Source organism: Anomaloglossus baeobatrachus, chromosome 11 (genome assembly GCF_048569485.1).
Source record: "Anomaloglossus baeobatrachus isolate aAnoBae1 chromosome 11, aAnoBae1.hap1, whole genome shotgun sequence".
Lineage (NCBI taxonomy): Eukaryota > Metazoa > Chordata > Amphibia > Anura > Aromobatidae > Anomaloglossus > Anomaloglossus baeobatrachus.
Window position 1 is genome coordinate 84,551,445 of NC_134363.1, and position 24,628 is coordinate 84,576,072.

The 24,628-nt window shown below is 44.8% G+C and overlaps 1 protein-coding gene across 1 annotated transcript in view; it reads left to right on the top strand.

The window, feature by feature from the left end:
• Window positions 1-24,628, top strand: part of LOC142255816 (C-Jun-amino-terminal kinase-interacting protein 4-like) — a 665,059-nt gene that overhangs the window by 567,498 nt on the left and 72,933 nt on the right. The window contains exons 20-22 of the mRNA XM_075327263.1: window positions 3,870-3,950; window positions 22,256-22,323; window positions 22,398-22,546. Of these exons, the coding sequence (XP_075183378.1) occupies window positions 3,870-3,950; window positions 22,256-22,323; window positions 22,398-22,546 (298 nt within the window). The remainder of the gene's footprint in view (window positions 1-3,869; window positions 3,951-22,255; window positions 22,324-22,397; window positions 22,547-24,628) is intronic.

Below are 24,628 nucleotides of genomic sequence, written 5' to 3' on the forward strand. Positions count from 1 at the left end.
AGACTAAGGACATGAATTACTGAAACCATGTCCTGTGGTCTGTTGAGAACAAAATAAACTTATTTGGTTCAGATGGTGTCAAGTGTGTGTGGCAACCAGGTGAGGAGTAAAAACACAAGTGTACAAAGTGTATCTTGCCTACAGTCTAGCATGGGGGTGGGAGTGTCATGGTTTTCAGATGAACAAGTGCTGCCGGCTGTGGGGAGGTTATAGTTCACTGAGGGAACCATGAATGCCAACATTAACTGTAACATACTGAAGCAGAGCTTGATCCCCTCCTTGGAAACTGGGCCGCAGGGCAGTATTCCAATATAACGACCCCAAACAAACCTCCAAAATAACTCCTGTCTTGCTAAAGAGACTAAAGGTGTTTGACTGGCTGAGCATGTCACCAGACCTAAACCCTGTTGAGCATCTGTGCAGCATCCTCAAATGGAGTGGAGGTACGCAAGGTCTTTTATCAACCACCAGCTTTGTCATGTTGTCATGGAGGAATGGAAAAGGATTCCAGTGGATCCTAGGAAGCTCTAGAAAACTCAATGCCAAAGAGAGTTAAAGGGAACCTGTCAACAGATTTTTCCCTTATGAGCTATGGCCAGCACCAATTAGCCCTTATATACAGCATTCTAGAATACTATATATAACTGCTCAGGCTGGTCTGTAGAACGTAAAAAAAATCTTTTATTATACTCACCTGTGGGGCATTTGGTGGTGCGGTCTTTGACCTTTCCCTGCGCCTGCACTTTACAGTACTTTGCTCTGCCCTCAGCAGGGCAGATCAAAGAGCGCATGCGCAAGAGCACAATGGTGGCCTCTAGGTGGATGATGTAGGAAAAGTCATCCACATGGAGCGGGGAAGGAGGACGATGATGGGAGGAAGATAGCAGGCACTGGACGGGAATAGCGATGCCCATTAGACCCGACCTGACTACTGTACATTGTAACCAAGTGTCATATCATCAGTGTTGTCCCGTGAAAAGATAAGATATTTATAAAAATGTGAGGTGTGTACTCATGTTTGTGATATACTGGTAGCTATTAAGAAGGGGTTGTCTGAGTAGTGGACAACCACCTTAATGCATATGTATGATTTAGAATTTGATGTCAGAAAAGGTCTTGTTGGTCTCCCCATACTTTGGTCCATATGGTTTATGTAAAAGGCAATGTCCATCTAATTCATGCTTTCCGAATCCCAGGCAGCATGATTCAGAATGGGGTTGCGTTATAACAATAATAGTGCAGCTACATATGTTTTACTCTTAAAGACTGTAGTGTTTTTTTTGAGAAAGCAGTCAAGTTGACCGGTAACTATGCCTCTTGGATGATTAGACTTAGGCAGGTTCCCTGTGGGTTCTCCTACAGGTTCCTCAACCCCGTCACTCCCTATTAGTTTGTATAGGAAGAGAGGTATTAGTCGAGGGGATCCGGGGCACGAAGGAAACTCCAGGGATTTGCCTCAGACTGGATTTTTTATGTTATGGGTTGCATAAGTTTAGACTTTTTTAGTGTGTTTTAGATACAGGAGTCCCTAAGTAATAAGTAAGAGATGTCAAATAGAGATGTGCAAATCTGCAGATATTTGAGATCTGCGGTCCAACTGGATTCTTTGTTTGGGTTTTTAAAAAAAAAAAAAAACTAAAGAAACCTGGTTTGGGACTGGAATTAATCTCAAATATCTGCCCGGACACTGATCCCGATATAATTCTATGGGGACCCGAATATTGTGCTTTAAAATGGTGGTAGAAAGGGATAGGAGGATTAAAGCAAAAGCGTGTGTCTGGTACAGTTAGACCATGCCCCCATCCTGTGTGACAGCGTGTACAATTGCTGGGAATTCCCCAGCATAAAAATAGCAGTCTGCAGCCGCCCAGAATTTTTGTATCTATTAGATGCAACAATCTCGGCACTCTACCCTGCTCATCCCGATTGCCATGGTGCGGTGGTGAACTGGGTAATATAAGGGGTTAATGACAGATCACAACTGCCACTAAGCCCTAGATTAGTAATGAGAGGCATCTATGAAACCCCCCATTACTAATCTGTAAGTAAAAACAAATAAACACAAACAATGAAAAAATCCTTCACTTGACATAAAATACAAAAAAAAACACCCACTTTCACACCTTTATTAACCACAAAAACACCCAGGTCTGATGTAATCAAATGAGGTCCCATGACGATCCCAGCTCTGCTACATCCTGCAGTCATAGTGTGCGGGCACATAACATAACCGTCCGTCTCGGCTGAAGGCAGAGACTGACCTAGCCGCATCTGTGTCACGTCACTGAGTTTATGTGCGCTCACAGCTAGAGGTTCTCATTGAACCCCACCTGTGACTGTGTAGGTAAACTGACCTCAGGTGACCTCAGTGAATTCACCTCAGGTGAACTGAGTTCATGGACCTGTATCTCCTGGCAGAAAAACACTTTTTTTTTTGCCAAGATATGTATATTTGATGCCTAAATTTATGCACCATATGCCTGCACCACATCTGCATTTTTTATCAAAAAAAAGTATCAAAACGCGATGTGGTATTGATACGATTTTTTTTTTTTTGTCAGGAGATGCAGTTTTAATGTAGAAACATGGTGTATAAATTTAAGCACCAAATCTGCATATCTTGGCAAAAAAACGCACAAAAAGTTTTGACGCCGTTCAGGTGCGATTTTCTGCCAGGAGATGCTTATTTGGTGTTTAAATGATTGCACAGAAATAGGAAAAAAGTATCAGCTCACCACATGGAATTTCAGGACGTCTCAATAGGGTATGATGCAAGGAGAAAAACAGGCTGGCTCCTGGAGAAGTAATACAAAATTTTATAAAACCAGCAACCGCAAAAAATCTAACATACAATCGATGCTTTATTATTCTATACAAAAGTCTGTGTTTTGAGCAAACGTGCTCTAATTCATGAATAAGAACAAGTCTGCTCGAAATGTGTAGACCGGCCTCTGTCTGTTTTTAAACTTTTGTATGGAATAATAAAGTAATGATTTTATTGAAGATTTTTTGCGGATGCTATTTTATACAATTTTGGATTGCTTAAATGTTTGCACCGGATTTCTGCACCAAATTTCGATGTCCTGGCAGAAAACCGCACCAAAACGGCGTCAAAACAGTTTTTGTGCGTTTTTTATTTTTCTCCAAGAGATGCAGATTTGGTGCTGAAATTTATACACCATATTCCTGCACCAAATCTGCATTTCCTGGCAAAAAATTCGTATCAATACAGTGTCAAAACCACATGCCACTAACTTCCTCTTGATGTTTGATACGTCCGAAGGTGAAGAGAATGAAGCCAGTACTGATTGGGTGCATGACTCGCATTACGTGAGCCCTGGAGAGCGAGTGCAGTAGTGGACAACTTTTTTAACTCTCTCTTGCAATATTAATAACAAAACATAATAATAAAAAAAAAAAAAATCAATGTGCTTTCAACCCCCAAAAAAGCTTGGTCTGTTAGGGAAAGGAAGAAACAGTTTTGGGTGCACAACTTGGTCAGGCCATCATGTGCACTTTTTGTTTTACACTTTTATTAATTGATTAGAATCAGAACCATAAAAAATCCAGGCTGTGTGTCATTGCGCCTCCATAGGAGGCCAGAGCGGGGTGATCCTTTTGGATTGATTAGAATGAGGGTAGAGGGTCCAGTTGTGAAGTGATTATTCAGTAGGGTCGTTATCACAGATTTTCCACGTTTAATAAATTAGTTCATGCTGTTTAAAAAAAAAATAAATTAAAAAAAATTTCAAACTTAAACAGAGTCAACTGCATGACATTTTTTTATTTTGTCACAATACAGTAGTACCCTCCAGCCTTATCCTTATTATTTGTCTGTCAATTAATGGCATTTTCCTTTTTACATTTAGTTTGCTAATTCATTCGGCTGTGGCTGAATGGAGGACCTGTCTTCAGAAAATTCAACTTAAAGATGCAATTCACAGTATTACGTAAGAAAGACTTTTGCACTAATTACTTTTTTTATTATATTCCCTTAAGAAATAAGATCAATTAAAAGAAGAAATCCAGTTGTAGGGAAGAATTGACCTTTATTGGTTCTTGTTTAGCCACGCTCTCCTCCTCATTCCATTATTGCTAGAAATCTGTTCTCTGCTTCATAAATACCCACTGCTGTCTTAGATTTCACTGTGTAGGATGCAGTTGTAATGTCAGGTGCAGTTTCCGCAATGAATTTTTCTTGAGTTTTTGACGCTGGATATTTTTGCTGCAGAAAAACTGCATTATCTTGCAGTTCCAGTAGAGTACAAGGAATTTATAGAACGCTCTTGCCCATTGTGGGGTTTTTTTTTGTTTGTTTTCTTTCTGTACGCTTTGTAAACTCACCTGTGGTGTATTCTTGAAATCCACAACATGTCAATTTCTCATGTGGGTGACTGATTTTCAGGTTTGCATTTTACACATAAATTGTTAGAAGTGGAATATCTGCAGGTGGAAAATATTCATATAATCCACATGTCACTGTATCAATAAAGTTTTGTTAAAGCTAATAACTAGGAAGTATCAAAAACAAAGCATCTTTATTGAAAACATGACCTACCAAGAAGAGACAAAAACACAACATGAAAGAGGATGGAATTTCTTTGCGATTTTCTTTTACATTAATTTTTATCGCAAGTAACAGAATTTTTTTTTCACTGACTGAATCCATGTATGAAAAAAATCACAGCATTCATGATTTTCCTCCGGAAATCTGATAACTCACTCGTTCAAGTCTAGGTGCAAGTATGTGTACATTTTTTTGAGGCCGGAGAATACACTAAGTTTTTGAAAAGGAAGGTACTTCAGGACATACTGTTGTGTTTTGTTTTGTTTTCTGGTTTCCTGAAGCATCTTTTTATCATTTAAGGCATCTCTTCTACTGGCATTCTCCAGATGCTTTTTAACTCTATTCAGCAATCAAGACACCGTTGGCGATTTTTCAAATAAAAACGGCCAAACACTCAAAAAGACACCCATATATCTTCTGGGCAGCTTTTAGGATGATTTCAGTTATAAATTATAGAGCATCTTCCAAATGTAAAAAGCCTGAAGAATGGTCAGGTCACTTCTTTTAATTGTTTTGTCGTTGAAAACCTGAAGCAGTTGAAAGACTCTGAAAAACTGAACATATAGACAGCAAAGCAAATTGTTTTCACATAGAAATACAGATGTTCTTTCTTTTTAGCAACTTTCTAAGCGGACCCACCAAGAGAAAATCTGCCCGTACATTAGATTTAATGTGTAAACCCACCTTGAAGCCCTTACTGCAAATATAGTAATTAGAGGAGTTCAGGTATAAGCAAAATTTTATTATATAAAACCTTTTGGAAAGAAGGGAATTTTGTTACTTACCGTAAATTCCTTTTCTTCTAGCTCTTATTGGGAGACCCAGACGATTGGGGTATAGCTACTGCCCTCTGGAGGCCTCACAAAGCACTACACTAAAAAGTGCAAGGCCCCTCCCCTTCTGGCTATACCCCCCCGTGATATCACGGGTTCTCCAGTTTTAGTGCCAAAGCAAGAAGGAGGAAAGCCAATAACTGGTTTAAACAAATTAACTCCGAGTAACATCGGAGAACTGAAAAACCGTTCAACATGAACAACATGTGTACCCGCAAACAACAAAAAAATCCCGAAGGACAACAGGGCGGGTGCTGGGTCTCCCAATAAGAGCTAGAAGAAAAGGAATTTACGGTAAGTAACAAAATTCCCTTCTTCTTCAGCGCTCTATTGGGAGACCCAGACGATTGGGACGTCCAAAAGCTGTCCCTGGGTGGGTAAAGAAATACCTCATGTTAGAGCTGCAAGACAGCCCTCCCCTATGGGGAAGCCACTGCCACCTGCAGGGCTCTTCTACCTAGGCTGGCGTCCGCCGAAGCATAGGTATGCACCTGATAATGTTTGGTGAAAAAATGTGCAGGCTCGACCAGGTAGCTGCCTGGCACACCTGTTGAGCCGTAGCCTGGTGTCGTAATGCCCAAAACGCACCTACGGCTCTGGTAGAATGGACCTTCAGCCCTGAAGGAACCGGAAGCCCCGCAGAACGGTAGTCTTCAAGAATTGGTTCTTTGATCCATCGAGCCATGGTGGCTTTAGAAACCTGCAACCCCTTGCGCGTACCAGCGACAAGGACAAAAAATGCATCAGAGCGGCGCATGGGCGCCGTGCGGGAAATGTAGATTCTGAGTGCTCTCACCAGAACTAACAACTGTAAATCCTTTTCATACCGGAGAACCGGATGAGAACAAAAGGAAGGAAAGGGTATATCCCGATTAAGAAGAAACGCGGATACAACCTTAGGGAGAAACTCCTGAATAGGGCGCAGCACTACCTTGTCCTGGTGGAACACTAGGAAGGGAGCCTTGAATGACAGAGCCGCCAGCTTAGACACTCGCCGAAGCGACGTGATCGCAACCAGAAAGGCCACTTTCTGTGACAGGCGCGAAAGGGAAACTTCCCTCAGAGGCTCGAAATGCGGCTTCTGGAGAGCAACTAGTACCCTGTTCAGATCCCATGGATCTAACGGCCGCTTGTACGGGGGCACAATATGACAAACCCCCTGTAGTAACGTGCGCACCTTAGGAAGACGTGCTAGACGCTTCTGAAAAGAACACGGATAGTGCCGAGACTTGCCCTTAAAGGGAGCCGAGCGACCAACCTCTTTCCCAACCAGATTGCAGGAGGGAAGGCAAAGTAGGCAATGCCGATGGCCAGGGAGACCCTCCCTGAGCAGAACACTAAGATAAGAATATCTTCCACGAGTTGTGGTAGATCTTGGCAGACCGCGGCTGGCTAGCCCGTCTCATGGTGGCAATGACGTCGTGCTCACGGTCGACCGACGGTGAGATGCCACAGATCACGGTACCACGACCTCCCCGGCCAGTCTGGGGCGACGAGGATGGTGTGGCAGCAATCGGTAGCTGGAACTGTGACCAATCCAGAGCCAAGGCGCCTGTCGCCAGAGCTCTTTGATCGTAAGACCGCGTCATGAAAATCGGGACCTTGTTGTTGCCGAGAAGCCATGACGTCGACGTCCGTCTTCATCCTGCGTCTACAGAATTCTTGCAAACAAACGGGTGCAGAGCCCATTCCCCTGCGTCCACGCCCTGGCAACTGAGGAAGTCTGCTTCCTAGTGTCGTACGCCCGGGATGTGAACAGCTGATATGGTGTATGCTCTGTCTTCTACCCATAGCAGAATCCGCCGGACCTCTTGGGAGTCTTGTCGACTGCGTAGTCCGCCTTGGTGGTTGGTGTATGCCACCGCTGTGGATAGTCCGACTGAATTCGGATCTATTTGCATTCCAGCCACTGCAGGAAGGCTTGCAGTGCAAGATACACTGCCCAGAGCTCCAGACCACTGAGTTGAAGAGTGGACTCCTCTGAAGATGGTCTTTGACCGTCTGGAAAAGCTAAAACTCGCCTCTGGATGAGGCGCCTCCTTGAAGGAGAGACTGTCCCCTCGTCTGTAGTGAACGCTGTTTGTCCAGCGGAAGCTTCACTATCGCTGAGAGAGTGTGAAAACTCTCCAGGAGATGCCAGCGATTGGGTTCAACCTTGACAAGTTGAAGACCCACCCGAAACTCTGGGAAGGGTCCAGCGCCATGTTCAGGTTGTGTTGGCATGCTTGTAAAGGAGAGTGCCTTGACCAGTAGATTGCCCAAGTAAAGGATCACAGAGTGACCGTGAGAGCGCGGGACTGCTCCCTCTGCTGCCACGAACTTGGTGAACACCCGTGGGGCTGTCGCCAGCCAAAGGGTATGGCTACGAAACGAAATATTCTCGTCTTTAATAACGAATCGTAGCCAACGCCGGTGCCTCGGAGCAATCGGCACGTGTAGATAAGCATCCTGATGTCTATTGAAGCTAGGAAAACTCCTTGAGACAGAGAGGCAATGACGGAGCGGAGTGATGCCATCCGGAACCGCCTGGTTTTCACGTGCTCGTTAAGCAGTATAAAGTCCAGAACGGGACGGAAGGAGCCGTCCTATTTTGGCACCACGACCAGGTCGGGGCAAAATGCGTATCTGGTTCCTGAAGAGGAACAGGGATTACCGATCTTTCCGCCTGCAGAAGAGCCTCGGCTCGGTCGGTGCGGTAGTTTGAAAACAAACTGACTCTCACTCACAGGCCCTCAACCTGCGGTAGGTAAATGCCGCTAAAGCTGGGGAGTCTGCCCCCCCGCGGTTGCGGAGTGAGAGGGCTGAAAATTATGAGGAAAACGCTTTGGTAGCGGATCCTCCGGCTGCCTTCCCCGGGCGTGAATTGAGCCCGCTAGGAATCTATGCCCTTCTGGGCTTTTTGAGTCGTCTTGGATAGTTGAATGATTTCATTCAACCCTTACCAACAGACTATCACTAGATAAAGGCAACCTGGTTAAGCACTTCGTTGGAAGCAGCCTCTGTTCCAATCTCTCAACTACTAGCCTCTGCGTAAAAACACGGAGTTGGCGGATGCCACTGACGTCCGGCTCGTAGAGTCTCGGACAGCAATAACAGCATGATTCGCCATGCCGACATTGCGAGTTAAAGACGCTGCTGGGACCGAGAGTACCTGTGACAGCGACCCTCTGCGCAATACTAGCTGAAATAGCTTGGAGTGCCTTCACGGCTGCGACTGCCGGAGCAGCCGACCTGCCGATAGCTTCATAGACAGATTGCAACCAGAGGCCAATCTGCCTGTCAATGGCCTTTTGAAGTGAAGTCCTATCCACCACTACAACTATAGATCTAGCTGCAAGCATGGAGATTGGGGGATCCACATTTGGATACTGGGTCTAGCGCTTGACCACGTCAGGGGGAGCGACACGTGTCTCATTAATACGGTCGGAGAAACGCTTATCGTGATAAGCGTGTCGTTTCTGGACTGCGTCTCTGGAGTCAGAGTGCTAAACAAGTACTCAATATATAGAGATTTCTCTTGCTGTGAAGCTGACCCCTCCACTGGAGGAGTTGAGGGAGAAATACCCAACCTTTCGTTGATGGACGCAATAAGATTATTCACTATAGCGTCACCATCCGGTGTATCCGGATTGAGAGCGGTCTCAGGAACAGAGTCCTGAACAGCTACGTCTGCCTCATCGTACAGAGAGTACTCCAGCTGGGACCTTGCCCAGTGATGTAGTCGAGGGCTAATGCCAGCGAGCCCGCTTAGGCCATCTGGGACTGTCGACCGTGTCGGATGCCTGCTCTCTGGGATGCCTGGAATCACTCTGGCGCCTTGAGATGCTCCAGATCAGGGCGGCCAGGGTCATTGCAACCATATTGCCCACGGTCTGCTTGGGGTGCAAAGTCTGTAAGATGTCAGTCATAGTCACAGACAATATATCAGCGGAAAAACTGCAACTTCGTCCCTGTCTCTGGACAGAGATCACAGGTGGTTCCTTTGGCCACATATAGCAGAGACCCCGGTTGAGCAATTGCACGCACTGGGGGTCCTGAAACCGTATGACATGCAGTACAAGCAGCATAGAAAGCCCGTGCATTGGCAACTTGTCTTTTTCTGCTGTTGTTGTCTAGCTATCTAAGAGCCTAGCCGAGGATAGCGACCGTACAGTGAATAGTCATACAAGCATGAAGTACAAATAAACACTTCAGCACATGTAGTACACGCAGCATTGAAAACTTGTGGCTTGGCACATTTGCTCTTCTGCTGCTGTTGTCTATTTATCTAGGAGCATGAGACAAGGATAGCGACATACAGTGAATGTATAGCATACAGCATGACAGTAAACACTGCAGCCCATGCAATCCAAGCAGCATTGAAAGCTTGCGCGTTAGCACCCTAGCCTTTCTGCTGCTGTTGTCTATTTATCCAGGAACATTAGCCAAGGATAGCGACATACAGTGAATGTATAGCATACAAGCATGACAGTAAACACTGCAGCCAATGCAAGTCAAGCAGCATTGAAAACTTGTGCCGTAGCACCATTGCTCTACTGCTGCTTTTGTCTGTTTATCTGGGCGCATTAGCCAAGAATAGCGACATACAGTGAATGTATATCATAACAATAAACCGTGCAGCACATGCAAGCGAAGCAGCATTGAAAGCTTGTGCCTTAGCACAAATTGCTCTACTGCTGCTGTTGCCCAATCTGACAGTAAACACTGCAGCACATGCAAACGAAGAAGCATTGAAAGCTTGTGCCTCAGCAGCATTGCTTATTTGCTGCTGTTGCCCATAATAGCGACAGTACAGTACAGTGCATAGCATATCAGCACACAGCCCAAAAGCCCACTTCAGCATTAGTGGTGTCAGTTGCTTACCGCCCGCACAAGAGCGGGTGCGAGGTCGCCCAAAAAACCTGTGACTGGTTCCGTTCTCCCAGAGTGGAAACCATAATGGCTGCCGGCTTCTCTTCCCCGTCCTGTGCAGAGGGGCGGGCCGTGGGCGAGCCCCAGCCAAGAGCGGGAACCCGGCGTCTCACTGTGTTCAGTGAGAGGGGGCTGGAGAATGCAAAGCAGACTCCAGCTCCCTGCGCTGAGCTACTGTACAGCGTCCCGCCCCTCCTCTGACTGGCAGGGCTGGGGCGGGAACGAAACGAAAACTAGGCCGCAAAGCCGGGGACTCTAGTAATAAGCGCGGCCGTCCCATGTGCACGGCCGACGCCGAAGTCCCCCGGCGCACCACAAGTCCCAGCCGCGCCACAATGTAAAAAACAACCAGCAGCGGCCGGCGCGGCCGTTTTCAATACATAAATTCACTCAGCAAAGCTGCAGTGAATAATAGCACCAGCGCTCCGCGCTGTTGTCCCCGGCGCACTAACACTCCCAGCAATGCTGGTGTGTGTGGGCGCGATGTGCATGGGAACACAGAGTACCTTGATGTAGCAGGGCCCTGTCCCTGACGATACTCAGCTCCATATCCAGCAGGTTCTTTTGGGTCTGTGGATGGAGCTCGGTCTCTGTGCCTGGAGACCGGTAAGATCCCACTTCACCCAGAGCCCCTCATGGGGATGGGGAAGGAAAACAGCATGTGGGCTCCGGCCTCTGTACTAGCAATAAGTACCTCAACCTTACAACACCATCCACGGGTGAGAAGGGAGCATGCTGGGGGCCCTACATGGGCCCTCTTTTCTTCCATCCGACATAGTCAGCAGCTGCTGCTGACTAAAATCTGTGGAGCTATGCATGGATGTCTGACCTCCTTCGCACACAAAGCTAAAACTGGAGAACCCGTGATATCACGGGGGGGTATAGCCAGAAGGGGAGGGGCCTTGCACTTTTTAGTGTAGTGCTTTGTGTGGCCTCCGGAGGGCAGTAGCTATACCCCAATCGTCTGGGTCTCCCAATAGAGCGCTGAAGAAAAGATTTTTCTCTCTGTCGCTTCATAGAGAAACAAAGAAGCATGGGATAGTTTGCTGCAACCTGGAGGGTGACACTAGCATTACATAGAATTAAAAATTGGCTCCTCCCCTGCAGGCTATACCTTGCCTGCCAGCCACCGACCTCCTCAGTTTTATAAGAAAGTAGTAAATGTAGAAAAAAGAAAAATAAAGAATTATTATAAAAGGTCATCAAGAGAAGTGCAATGAAAATAATCACCCAACCAACAATCAAGGGGGGGGATCTGTGTCCCTCAATGCAGACTAACGAATGATTACCAAAAATCTCCATTTTTCGGTCGCTTCATTGGGGGACACCGAACCATGGGACATCCTAGAGTTGCCCCTATGGAAGAAAAAGAAAAGTAAGTATTCTGTTAGCACCAATATCTTATTAGAAAAGCTCATGTGGGGTCTTGACCCACTGCTGCCTGTAAAATTTTCCTACCCAGAGTTGCATCTCCCATAGTAGAGGTGTGTGCCCTGTGAAATAAAAAAAAAATAAAAAAAGGTATGAACCAATTCCCATGTAGCCACTTTACAAAGCTGCAGGACAGAAGTCTAGTTATTCTATAAAATATCATGGAAAAATATATATATTTTTGTCTCAGTCACTTCATAAGGAGACACAGAAACATGTGATAGTCTTCTGCCACCTGGAGGCTGAGATTAATATTACATAGAATTGAAAATCGCCTCCTCCGCAGTAGACTATAATTTGCCTGCTAGCCACCTGATTCTTCAGTTGTTTCTAGTGCCAGTTGGCGGAAAGGTATGTGTCAGACCCATTGTTTATCGGTTAGGTGTTAACATTTTTGTTTCCCTTATTCAAATGCCTGTTTCCCGAGAACCGAGTGTAACCTTATGCTCCGATTCACCCACCTAGCGACGGAGAGTACACTTTGTATTGTTCAGTCAGTATCCCCTCGCATTGGTTTGGCCGGCACAAGATTTACGACTCAGAGGTCAGGTATGATGGGGCGGATGTCTGTATGCCAGCTGGCTTCTGCCCGCTCACTCCACATAGTGTACGCGTGCATGGAGCAGCAGCCGGTCTTCAGGAAAGGTAAGTATTAGGGTGCTTTCACACATCTGTTTTTTGCCGTCAGGCACAATCCGGTAATTTGCGGAAAAACGGATTCAGCATCTGTTGCCGCCGGATCTGTTTTTTTTCGTCATAGACTTGTATTGGCACCGGATTGTGCCGTATGGCATCGCGTTTCATCCGGCGTGCGCCATATCCGGCGAAATTTCCTTGTCCGGCTGGCTGAAAGGACGCACAAAAGAACGTTTTTTGTCATCAGCAAAAAACGCACCGTGTCGGATCCGGTGGCATGTTGTAAAATGAAAGCCTATGGGCGCGGGATCCGTCGTAATGCGTCAAAAATCACATTCCACCGACGGATCCGGCTTTTTTAACTGAGCATGCTCACATGTGTAAATTCCTTTCTGGTTACAAAATCTCTCTCTGTTGGTCTCTCTCTGTCGATGTCGGTCTCCCTTTCTCTGTCTGTCGTTCGGTCTGTCTCTCTCTGTCGATGTCGGTCTCTCTTTGTTGATATCAGTTGGTCTCTCTCTCTGTCGGTCAGTCTCTCTCTGTGGATATCGGTCTCTCCCTGTCACCCGCTTTCTCATACTCACCGATGCGGCGTGGCGCCGCACAGCTGTCACAAAGCTTCCGCGGCTTCTCCTGTTTTGAAAATGCCGGCCACTCATTATTTCATCTCATATTCACTGCTTCCCCCACCCACCGGCACCTATGATTGGTTGCAGTCAGATGAGCCACCACGCTGAGTGACAGCTGGCTCACTGCAACCAATCACAGACACTGGTGAGTGGGTCTAAAACTTGCAGTAAAATAAATAAATAAAAAAAAATGGCGTGTGGTGTCCCCTCCCAATTTTGATACCAGCCAAGGCAAAGCCACCCGGCTGAGGGCTGGTATTCTCAGGATGGGGAGCCCCCCATCCTAAAAATATTAGCCAGCAGCCGCCTGGAAATGCCGCATCCATTAGATGCGACAGTCCCGGGACTCTACCCGGCTCATCCCGAATTGCCCCAGTGCGGTGGCAATCAGGGTAATAAGGAGTTAATGGCAGCCCATAGCTGCCACTAAGTCCTTGCTTAGTGATGGCAGGTGTCTGTGTCTATGAGACACCCCCGATCACTAAACTGTAGTGAAAGTAAATAAACACAAACACCGAAAAAATCCTTTATTTGAAATAAAAGAAGAAAAAACACCCTCTTTCACCACTTTATTAAAATCCCCAAATACTTTTCCAGGTCCAATGTAATCCACATGAGGTCCCACAACGCTTTCAGCTCTGCTACATTGTAAGCTGCCAAGAGCGGCCGTAGAACACCGCCGCTCACTGTGAGCTCCACAGAGCAACTGAAGTGAGTCGTACTGTCAGCGGTGACGTCACTCAGATTACCCACGGCCACAGCTAGATTTTTTAGTACAAACTCCTACAACGGATCATTTTTTTTTACCGGATCAGTCGCATCAGTTTTATCACAATTTGCGACGAGTCCATTGTATCAGTCACAAACCAGATTGTGCCTGACGGCAAAAACTGATGTGTGAAAGCAACCTTACCCTGTCATGTCTCTCTTTTCCTTCTTCCCTCTTTACCTTAAGAACTCTGGACTGGGGAGGGGGACCGTTGCAGGTGCCTCTTGCCATCCAGAGTGCCACTATTGTCCGTGGCATTCTGCTTGGGACCTCTTGCAACATGGGCAACAGAAGGGTTGTGGCTTGACAGGCAACTCTCACTCATAGATTCCCCTTTTTCAGGAGGTATGGTTGGGGGTAGTCGATGATCTTTGGGTCAGAGAGGTAGTCTCCTTCAGGTTGCACAATAGTTTTCTTCCATTCCTCGAGATCATTTTCTCAGGTCTCGTTCCCCTGCTTCACTCAGCTTATGATACTGGTTTCGATCAAGCTAAAGCTTTCCTGCTACTAGCACAAGGGATTAAAACGGCTTCCCCTTCAGAGTTTTTCAGGGGTTTTATTCAATCCTTTTCATTATCTCTAAAAAGGATGGCTCCATGTTGCCTGTTCTAGATCTCAACAAGTGGGTGTCTCAGCAAGTGAATGTGACTAAGTAAAAATGGAGTTGCTGCACTTTGTTGTGATGCCCATGGAAGTTGATGAATTTCTATTGGCAATAGATAATAAAGACTTCTACCTGCATATAGCTATTTTTCCGACTCACCAGCATTGCCTTTGGTTTGCAGTCAACCAAGAGCACTTTCAATTCAGGACTCTGTCGTTTGGATTTGCTGCAGCTCCCAGGGTGTTTACACAGATCTTGGCCCCAGTTATGGCACTCCTCTGCTCCAGTAGAATAGTGGTAATCTCCTACTTGTATGACATCCTTCTCAAGGGTCCTACCTGGTCTTCGACTAGTGAGAACTTGCAGGTTTTGCTACACACCTCTGAACCATTTCGGGTGGGTTGTCAACCGGACAAAGTCCACGTTCGTTCCCACTCAGCATCTGAACTTTATTGGAATGATTCTCAACATTGTTTAGGTGTCTGTCGTTCTCCTGAAGGAGAAGAGGCTTGCTCTTCAATCCTTTGTCTGGTTCTGAGGCATCCAAGAAGGCATTCTCCCTGTTTTTGCATGAGAGTCTTGGGACTGATGGTGGCGGCTTTCGAGGCTGTTCCATTAGGCAAGTTTCATTTGAAGCAGGACACTCTTCTGACTTTTTGGGACAGGTCGTTATAGTCCCTTGATCGGCCTATTCACATTCCATTTCATTACCACCAGTCCCTCAGGTGGTGATTAACCCTTTCACAACCAATGACTAGTACATCATTGGTTGTGTCGTGGTAATCGCTGCCGGCTGCTGCAGTGAGGCGGTGGTGATCCCTGCACATATCTGCTGATTTGATCAGCAGACATGTGGGGCTAACAGGCGTAAATGGATCCGCAATCCATCCATGCCTGCTTGCCACTTAGATTGCGCTGTCAAAATGTCATAGTGTGATTTAAATGGCCGCAGCGGAGATTGCGCCGTTCCCTGTTGCTATCGGTAGCCTCGTGACGTGATCACGGGGAGCCGATGGTAGGAACAGGTCATGTGATAACCCCTGTCGCTATTATGATGTAGTACCTCTAAGAGTCGACAGAGCTCCAGCTCGTAATGAAACAGTGCATTTTTTTGCTGATTAGAGCTGTGCAGCTCTGAGCAGCAGAAGTGGATTCATAAAGTACTCTGACATAATAAAATAATAATAATAATTAATAAAAAATGTAAAAAAAAAAATATATAAAAAAATCCTAAAATTTCAAATCGCCCCCCCATTCGCCCCATTGAAAATTAAATAATAAAAAACATACACATATTTGGTATCACCGCATTCAAAAATGCCTACTCTATCAAAATATAAAATCAATTAATCTGATCAGTACACGGCATAGCACCAAAATAAATTCCGAAGGCCAAAATTACATTTTTTGGATTGCTGCATCATTGCATTCAAATGCAATAACAGGCGATAAAAATGGCGCATATGCACAAAAATTGTATCATTAAAAATGTCATCTTGAGACGCAATAAATAAGCCATCACTGAGCCCCAGTTCCCGAAAAACGAGAATGCTACAAGTTGTGGAAAATAGGCCAAAAGTGCAACTCTTTTATTTTAGTTTTTTTTTTTTTTTTTGGGCAAACTTCTGATTTTTTTCTTCATCACTTAGATAAAAGTAAAACTATACATGTTTGGTATCTACAAACTCAAACTGACCTGCGGCATCACACCGGCACATCAATTTTACCATATAGTAAATACGGTGAATAAAATACCCCATTCAGTGACAGGTTTTGACTATGGATGCCAGCCTCACAGGCTGGGTGCCAGTTTGTCAATTTTTTAGCCCATGGAACAGTCAGAAGAGTCTTCTCACAATCAATTTTCTGGGTCTCTGGATAATTCATTGCTCTCTTCTCAATTATCAGCACCCACTTCTAGGATTGCCAATCAGGATTCAGTGTGACAATGCCACAGTGGTTGTTTATATCAACAGTCAAGGGGAACAAGTAGTCAGTCCACCATGATGGAGGTAGCACAGATACTGGATTGGGCAGAGGACAAGGTGCCTCTGATCTCGACGCTTTACATTCCCAGAGTGGACAATTGGACGGCAGATATTGAATCGCCAGTGAATAAATCCAGGAAAATGGGCTTTTCATCTAGAGAGGTTCTATCAAATCTGTTGGCACTGGGGCTTGTCAGATATCAGTTTAATAGCTTCTAGTCTAAACCACAATGTGCCAAACCACTGAGCCTCGAAATCACTAAGGTTGACAAATCTCCGGGCCCGGATGGCATACACCCCAGAGTACTACAGGAATTGAGTTCTGTGATAGATAGACCATTATTTTTAATCTTCTCAGATTCCTTAATAACAGGGTCGGTACCGCAGGACTGGCGCATAGCAAATGTGGTGCCAATATTCAAAAAGGGGACAAAAACTGAGCCGGGAAATTATAGGCCGGTAAGTTTAACCTCTACGGTTGGTAAAATCCTTGAGGGTTTCTTGAGAGATGCTATACTGGAGTATCTCAAGAAAAATAACCTTATGACAGAGTATCAACATGGGTTTATGAGGGATCGATCCTGTCAAACTAATTTGATCAGCTTCTATGAAGAGGTAAGTTCAAGCCTGGACCAGGGAAATGCAGTGGATGTTGTGTATATGGACTTTTCAAAAGCTTTTGATACGGTGCCACACAAAAGGTTGGTACATAAAATGAGAATAATGGGGATAGGGGAAAATATGTGTAACTGGGTTAAAAACTGGCTCAGTGATAGGAAACAAAGGGTGGTTATTAATGGTACGTACTCGGACTGGGTCTCAGTTCATAGTGGGGTACCACAGGGGTCAGTATTGGGCCCGCTTCTTTTCAACATATTTATAAATGACCTTGTTGGGGGCATGCGGAGTAGAATTTCAATATTTGCAGATGATACTAAACTCTGCAGGGTAATCAATACAGAGGAGGATAATTTTATATTACAGGGAGATTTATGTAAATTGGAGGATTGGGCTGAGAAGTGGCAATTGAAGTTTAATGTAGATAAATGTAAGGTCATGCACTTGGGTAGAGGAAATAACATTTATGATTATGTACTTAATTGTAGAACACTGGGTAAAACAGACACAGAAAAAGACTTGGGTGTATGGGTGGATGGTAAACTTCACTTTAGTGGACAGTGTCAGGCAGCTGCTGCCAGGGCTAATAAAATAATGGGATGTATTAAAAGAGGTATAAGTGTTCATGAAAAAAATATAGTTCTACCTCTGTACAAGTCACTAGTGCGACCGCACGTAGAATACTGTGTACAATTCTGGTCACCGATATATAAGAAGGACATAGCTGAACTGGAGAGGGTGCAGAGAAGAGCGACCAAGATTATTAGAGGAATGGGTGGGCTGCAATACCAAGACAGGTTATTAAACTTGGGGTTATTTAGTTTGGAAAAACGAAGGCTTAGGGGGGATCTAATCACAATGTATAAATATATGAGGGGACAGTACAGAGACCTTTCCAAAGATCTATTTACACCTAGGCCTGCGACTGGAACACGGGGGCATCCGCTACGTCTTGAGGAAAGAAGGTTTAATCATAATCACAGACGAGGATTTTTTACTGTACGAGCAGTGAGACTATGGAATTCTCTGCCGCATGATGTTGTAATGAGTGATTCACTACTAACATTTAAGCAGAGCCTGGATGCCTTTCTTGAAAAATTTAATATAACCAGTTATGTATATTAGATTTTATGACAGGGTATTGATCCAGGGAACTAGTCTGATTGCCGGATGTGGAGTCAGGAAGGAAATTTTTTCCCCATTGGAACTTGTTTGCCACATTGGGGTTTTTTGCCTTCCTCTGGATCAACATGTTAGGCTACGGGTTGAACTAGATGGACTTAGAGTCTCCCTTCAACCTTAAAACTATGATACTATGAATATTTGCAGGAACTCGGGACTTTAAGTCTGTTGGGGGTTTATGCGCTAGAGATCCCTGGTTCCAATTCTTGCTGCCATATCTCTTTCCACCTCTATTTCTTTTTTTTTTCAGACTTCTCAAGAAGGTAAGAGTAGAGGGGATTCCAGTCATTTTAGTAGCCCCAGATTTGCCTTGAAGAGCTTGGTTTTCAGATGTCCCCAATCTTCTGGACAACGTTCCATGACCTCTTCCAGAATGCACAAACCATTTTTCCCAGCATCCGTTCTTCTATCACAATTTACAGTCGGTCACTTTAATGGCATGGCTGTTCAAAGCCGATGTTTTAAGGTCAGGCCTTGCAGATTCAGTCATTCAATAATCAGATCACAAAAAACTTCTTTGCGTTGTATTTATCTTTACATTTTAGAGCATATTTTCGCTGCTGTGAGTCTGATGATATCTTTCAAATGGCTTTGCTCTGCTTACTTTTTTACAGTCCGGTTGGAATGAGAGCTGACACTTGGTTCTCTTAGGCTAAGTTCACACACTGCATTTTTTTGACGCTGCCTTTTTGTGCGTTTTTTGTGGCAAAAAACGCACAGAAACGCACCCGCGGCAATAAAACGTGCATTCTTACTGCATTTTGGTGTGTTTTTTGCTGCGTTTTGCAGCGTTTTTGCTCACTGCGTTTTTTTATCAGTGAACAATGTCATTAAAGATTGTTGGAGAAAAAAAAAGGTCTGACGTCATTTCCTTCTTCAATATGTTCTTCATTCTCCACTAGTGTATGCAGGAGAGCAGACAGCTGCAGAACTACAAGGCTCAGCATGCTCCATCCAGGACTGTATGCTGGAGTGAGAGGCAGGTGGAGCATAACTATAAGGCTCAGCATACTCCATCCAATAGTGTATGCAGGAGAGCAGACAGCAGCCGCAGAACTGCAAGGCTCAGCATCCTCCATCCAGGACTGTATGCAGGAGTTTTTTGCCCCCCCCACCCCACAAAAATGACGTGGACTTCGCCATATTTTTGTATGCTAGCCAGGTACAGCAGGCAGCTACGGGCTGCCCCCAACCCCAAGCTGCCTATTTGTACCCGGCTGGGAACCAAAAATATAGGGAAGCCCTTTTTTTTTTTTAATTATTTCATGAATTGCAGGAAATAATTTAAAAAAAAATGACTTGGGCTTCGCCCAATTTTTGAGTGCAGACAGGTACAACTAGGCAGCTGGGGATTGGAGTCCGCAGGGCAGAGTGCCCAAGCTTTCTGGGCACCCCCACTGCGAATTGCAGTCCGCAGCCACCCCAGAAAATGGCGCTTTCATAGAAGCGCCATCTTCTGGTGCTGTATCCAACTCTTCCAGCTGCCCTGGTGACGGGTGGCTTGCTGGGTAATGATGTGGTTAGGGCTAGCTGTATATTATAAGCTGGCCCTAAGCCCGAAATTCATGGTGTCACGCCAATATTAGACATGGCCACCATGAACTTCTAGTAAAGATTAAAAAAAAAACACAACACTCAGAAAAATATTTTTATTAGAAATAAAGCACAACACAATTAGTGACTCCATCTTTATTGAAATAAAGAAACCCCCCTCCGCAGTAATCCTGGGTCAGCGTCCCGCGCCGTCCAATCCGGATCCAATATCATCTGATCGGTTTGCTGGAAGGCAAAGCGATTAGATGATGTGTCCGTTTCAAGGATCTAAATCATATCACACATCAGCTGATTGTATAAAAGCCGTTTATACAATCAGCTGATGCATCGGTGCAAGAAAAAAAAAAAATACACACGTCCGTGCCGACTCCTGTCCGATCGCTCCAGGAGCTGCCGGTAATCAGTGAAGCAGTCTCCCGACGGCATCAGCTGATATAAAAAGCCAGCATCACCGCGAGACTTACAATCAGGTGATCACCGCCAGGTCCTGCAGCTATCGGAAGTCTGCACACAGCCGGAGCGGCGGTATCGGGAGAGGAGCTGGGAGCGGACATGGCACCGGGAGTCTGCAGACAGGTGAGCATGACATTTTTTTTTCTACTGTTCACTTTTGATTCCTCAGCTGCTTCCATCTCCCGCCCGGACATGGCACCGCACGGGAGCGGACATGGCGCCGGACGGGAGGTGGAGGCAGGGGTGGTGGTACCGGGAGGATTCACGCTTCTGTGTTTACTGACAAAAGGAATCCTCTTCCTGTACATGTCACTTTATTACCCACCCCTTGCATTTATGGCTAAGTTCACACACTGCATTTTTTTGACGCTGCGTTTTTGTGCGTTTTTGGCCGCTAAAAAAGCACAAAAACGAACCCACGGCAAAAAACGCATGCGTTTTTACCGCGATTTGGTGTGTTTTTGGCTGCGTTTTGCTGCGTTTTTGATCTCTGCGTTTCTCTGCGGTTTTACAATGCATTGCATGGGGGAAAACGCAGAAAAACGCAGGAAAGAATTGACATGTCCATTTTTTTTTTTAAGCTCAAAAACGCAGCTTAAAAAAGTTGTGTGCGGACAGCAAAATTGAAAACTCATAGACTTTGCTGGGGAAGCAAAGTCATGCAGTTTTGAGGCCAAAAACACACCCAAAAAACGCCGCAAAAAAACGCACTGTGCGCACATAGCCATAGCTGCGTTTTTAGTCATAGAAACGCACTAAAACGCAGCTGTATTTGCAATTTGCGTTTTTCATTGCGTTTTTGAACATCTCATTGAACTCAATGGGTGGAAAACGCAGTGAAAAACGCAAACATAATTGACATGCAAATCAAGACTTTTCTCCAGAGAGTGGTGCATATTAAGCCTCCTTATCAGCCGCCTGTTGAGTCCTAAGATCTCAATCTGACTTTGGAGGCTCTTCCCCCCTCTGAGCTCATTATATCTTGGTGCTGCTTCTGTCCTGCAAGGTGGTTTTCCAAATAGCCATTACTTCCATTAGAATGGTTTCATAGCTGGTGGCCATTTCTTGCCTTGCTCTCTTCATCATTCTTCACCAAAATATAGTGCTTTCGCTGGTTCTTTCTTTCCTTCCACACTTTGTTTTGGTCTGTCATCTTAATGAGATCATGGTCTTGTCTTCATTTTGCTGTGTTCTGTTTCACCCAATTGAGAAGAGATTGCACAATCTGGATGTAATCAGGGCCTTGTGTTACTAGTTATCGGCCACAGTCTCATTTAGGCGATCTGATTCTTTGTCTTGTCAAACTGGTCTCATAGGATCAGAGGAACAGGGAGCCACTGTTCAGCATCAGAGCTTATTCTATACTGGCGGGGTGAGCTTTCTGGGTGTTCCATCACTGGACTTCTGTCCTGCAGCTCTGTAATGTGACTTCTGGACATTGGTTCATGCCTTTTTTTTTCTTTTTTTTTATATTTTATAGGGCACACACTTTTGCTTTGGCAGATGCAAGTTTGGGCAGGAAAATTTTGCAGACAGCAGTGGCTCAAGCTTTAGCCTTTCTAGTGAGATCTTGGTGCTCACACAGTATTTACTTTTTCTTTTTCCTCCCTAAGTACAGCTTTAGAATGTCTCATGGTTCTGTGTCCCCCAATGAAGTGACCGAAAAATGCAGATTTTTGTTACTCATTAGTCTTTGAGGGACACAGCTTCTCCCCATTTTGTATTTTTGTAGTTCTTCTCTTGAAGATCTGTCATAATTCTTTATTTTTCTATTTTTCTCCACTTACTGCTTTCTTACAAAACTGAGGAGGTAAGTGGCTAGCAGGCAAGGTTCTTTCTTTTCTCTGCTCGGGAGGAGGCAATTTTTAATTCTATGTAATACTAGTGTCAGCCTGTAGGTGGCAGCAGACTATCCCATACTACTGTGTCCCCCCAATGAAGATTAATGAGAAATTGGTTTACAGCGAGTACCAAAAATGTAAATTTGTCAGAAATTTAAATTGTTAGTGGACAGACTATCTATACAGAGTTCAGGTGTTACTAAGATATTTATTTGCTTTGTATTTGTCATCTGCCACAGGCATAACAACGACCGTGTAGTTACTACTTTGGGTGATGGGACACTTGCAATATTTAAAAGGAATGCTGGTAAGTAGAATTGAGAAATTTGCAGGATTACAATATAAGGCTTTTATTTTGTGATTTTAATTTAATTCTATCAGCTAGGAACTGGGATCTGGACAACCCAAACGTTGTTGACTTGGGAAGGCCACAGCAGTCAATCCGCTGTTCAGCAGCTGTCCGTGGGGATGTGTGGTGTGGTTACAGAAATAGAATATATGTCGTGGATCCAAGGATGGCCAAAACAAAAGTAATTATTGTCCTTAAAGTATAGAAATCATTTGGGCATCATAAACATTTTTCTCGTTTGAGTGGGATTAATTGAAACAGATCAAATGAATTAATCTGTAGCTGGACCAAACATTTAGGGGCCAGGTCATAAAGACTGGAGTTTGATCCAGAAGTCTGAAGGAAAAATCCGCTGACGTACGATTAGGCAAATTCATTGAGCCAGTTTTTGCTCTTATTTTTATCCCCGCTGCTCCCCCGAATGTGGTGTTTTTTCTTTTATAATTCCACCGACTTTTTATTTTTGGCTTATTTTTATGGTCTTTACAAGGTGAAATTGTCTCAAAGGATTCTATAGGGGCGTTTCTTGAGGCAGTTTTGCATTATAACCCTGTGAATGACCCCTCCCCACCCTTGTAAAGATCATAAGAAAATGGCAGTGAATTAAAAGGCCCATATACTTTGTGGATTGAGGAAAAAATAAGGGACCAGCAGTAATTAAAAAAGGCAAAAACTGACCACTTTGAACCTGATGACAGGACCTCTGTAAGAATAACACATGTAAATAGATACATATTTAATCCCGTCACGACATTCGCTGAACATGTAAGGCTCTGCAGAATGTGTGGGCCCGCGAACCGCCCTACATATAGAGGCCCACAAGTTCCAGTCACCGCTGTGCATTGTGTAGTGACTGAGTTTAGATAACTACAGTCTCTGACAGCAGAACATCCCGACATGTTACCCCAGGGGTCTGTACCCTATCCCCGTGTCAGCGATCGCTGTGGTTGGCTTGGCAATTCTAACCAAGTCACTCACAGGGTTTTACAATAAACTTTGTAAACAAAAAAAAAAATCAATGTGCCATGCTGTGATTGGTGATGAGACAGGACCATTTGCCGCAGTCAAAATGGATGGGGTGATCATAGCTTCACTCTTCTAAGTCATCATCAATGCCAAGAGGGTTCATTTAAAATACTGATTGCTGCTCTGCATGCCTCAGGGCTGGCATGCAGAGCGGTTGTACGAGGGGCTGCTGATAAGTCTTTGGTTTTGTGACCTTGTTTTGTTTCTATTGTAACAAATGTTATATCACATGAAAGCCTTATGTGTCTAATATGTGTTTTCAAAATTTTGTGTTTGTTACTTATGGCAACAGTGTTCTATGCATGTGGGAAAATAAAATGGCGGAGTCTAATGCAATATTCACAGCAACTGAGAGCAGTGTAGTGTTAAAATTCTTGGTTCTGCAAGGAAAGTACACGAAGGAAATTAATGGTGATATTTCAAGGACATTGGGGGATCAATACCCTTTATATTCCACAGTTAAGAACTGGGTTGCCAAATTTAAAACTGGCCACTTCAGAACCAATGATGAGGAACATCCTAGATGACCTAGAGTGGTGGTTGTTCTGAAGATCGTCGATGCTGTGAACAACCTCCTACTGGAGAATCGACGAATTTGAGCTAAACAATAGCAGACATCATGGGGATTTCCCGTGAATGTGTTTGTGTCATTATCCATGAACAATTGGACATGAGGATGCTATCTACAAAGTGGGTCCCCAAATGTTTGACAACAGATCAGAGAAACATGCAAGTGAAAACGTCCCAGTCAATTTGTCAGTGTTTCCAGACTGATAAGAACTTCCTGGATCCACTGGTCACTATGGATGAGACCTATATGACCCTGAAAACAAGGAGCAGTCAAAAGAGTGGAGGTACAGTGGTTCTCCTCATCCAAAGAAGTTCAGGGTACAAAAATCAGCCACTAAGGTGATGACGTCTGTGTTCTGGGATAAAGAGAGTGTGCTGCTAGTGGACTACCTTCAAAAGGGTTTCACCATCTTTGCAAGGTATTACATTGAATTTAAATTGAAACCAACTGAAGGCCAAGAGGCGCAGCAAGCTGTCCAAAGGATTCTTGTTCCTGCAAGACAACGCCTCCGCTCACGCTGCACAAGGGACCACGGCAAAACTGGCAGAGCTGGCCTTATTCACCAGATCTAGCTCCCTCCGACTATCATCTGTTTCCAAACCTAAAGAAACACAATTTCACACCATTTCTGATGCCATGACTGCTACGTATGCCTGGTTTGAGGCA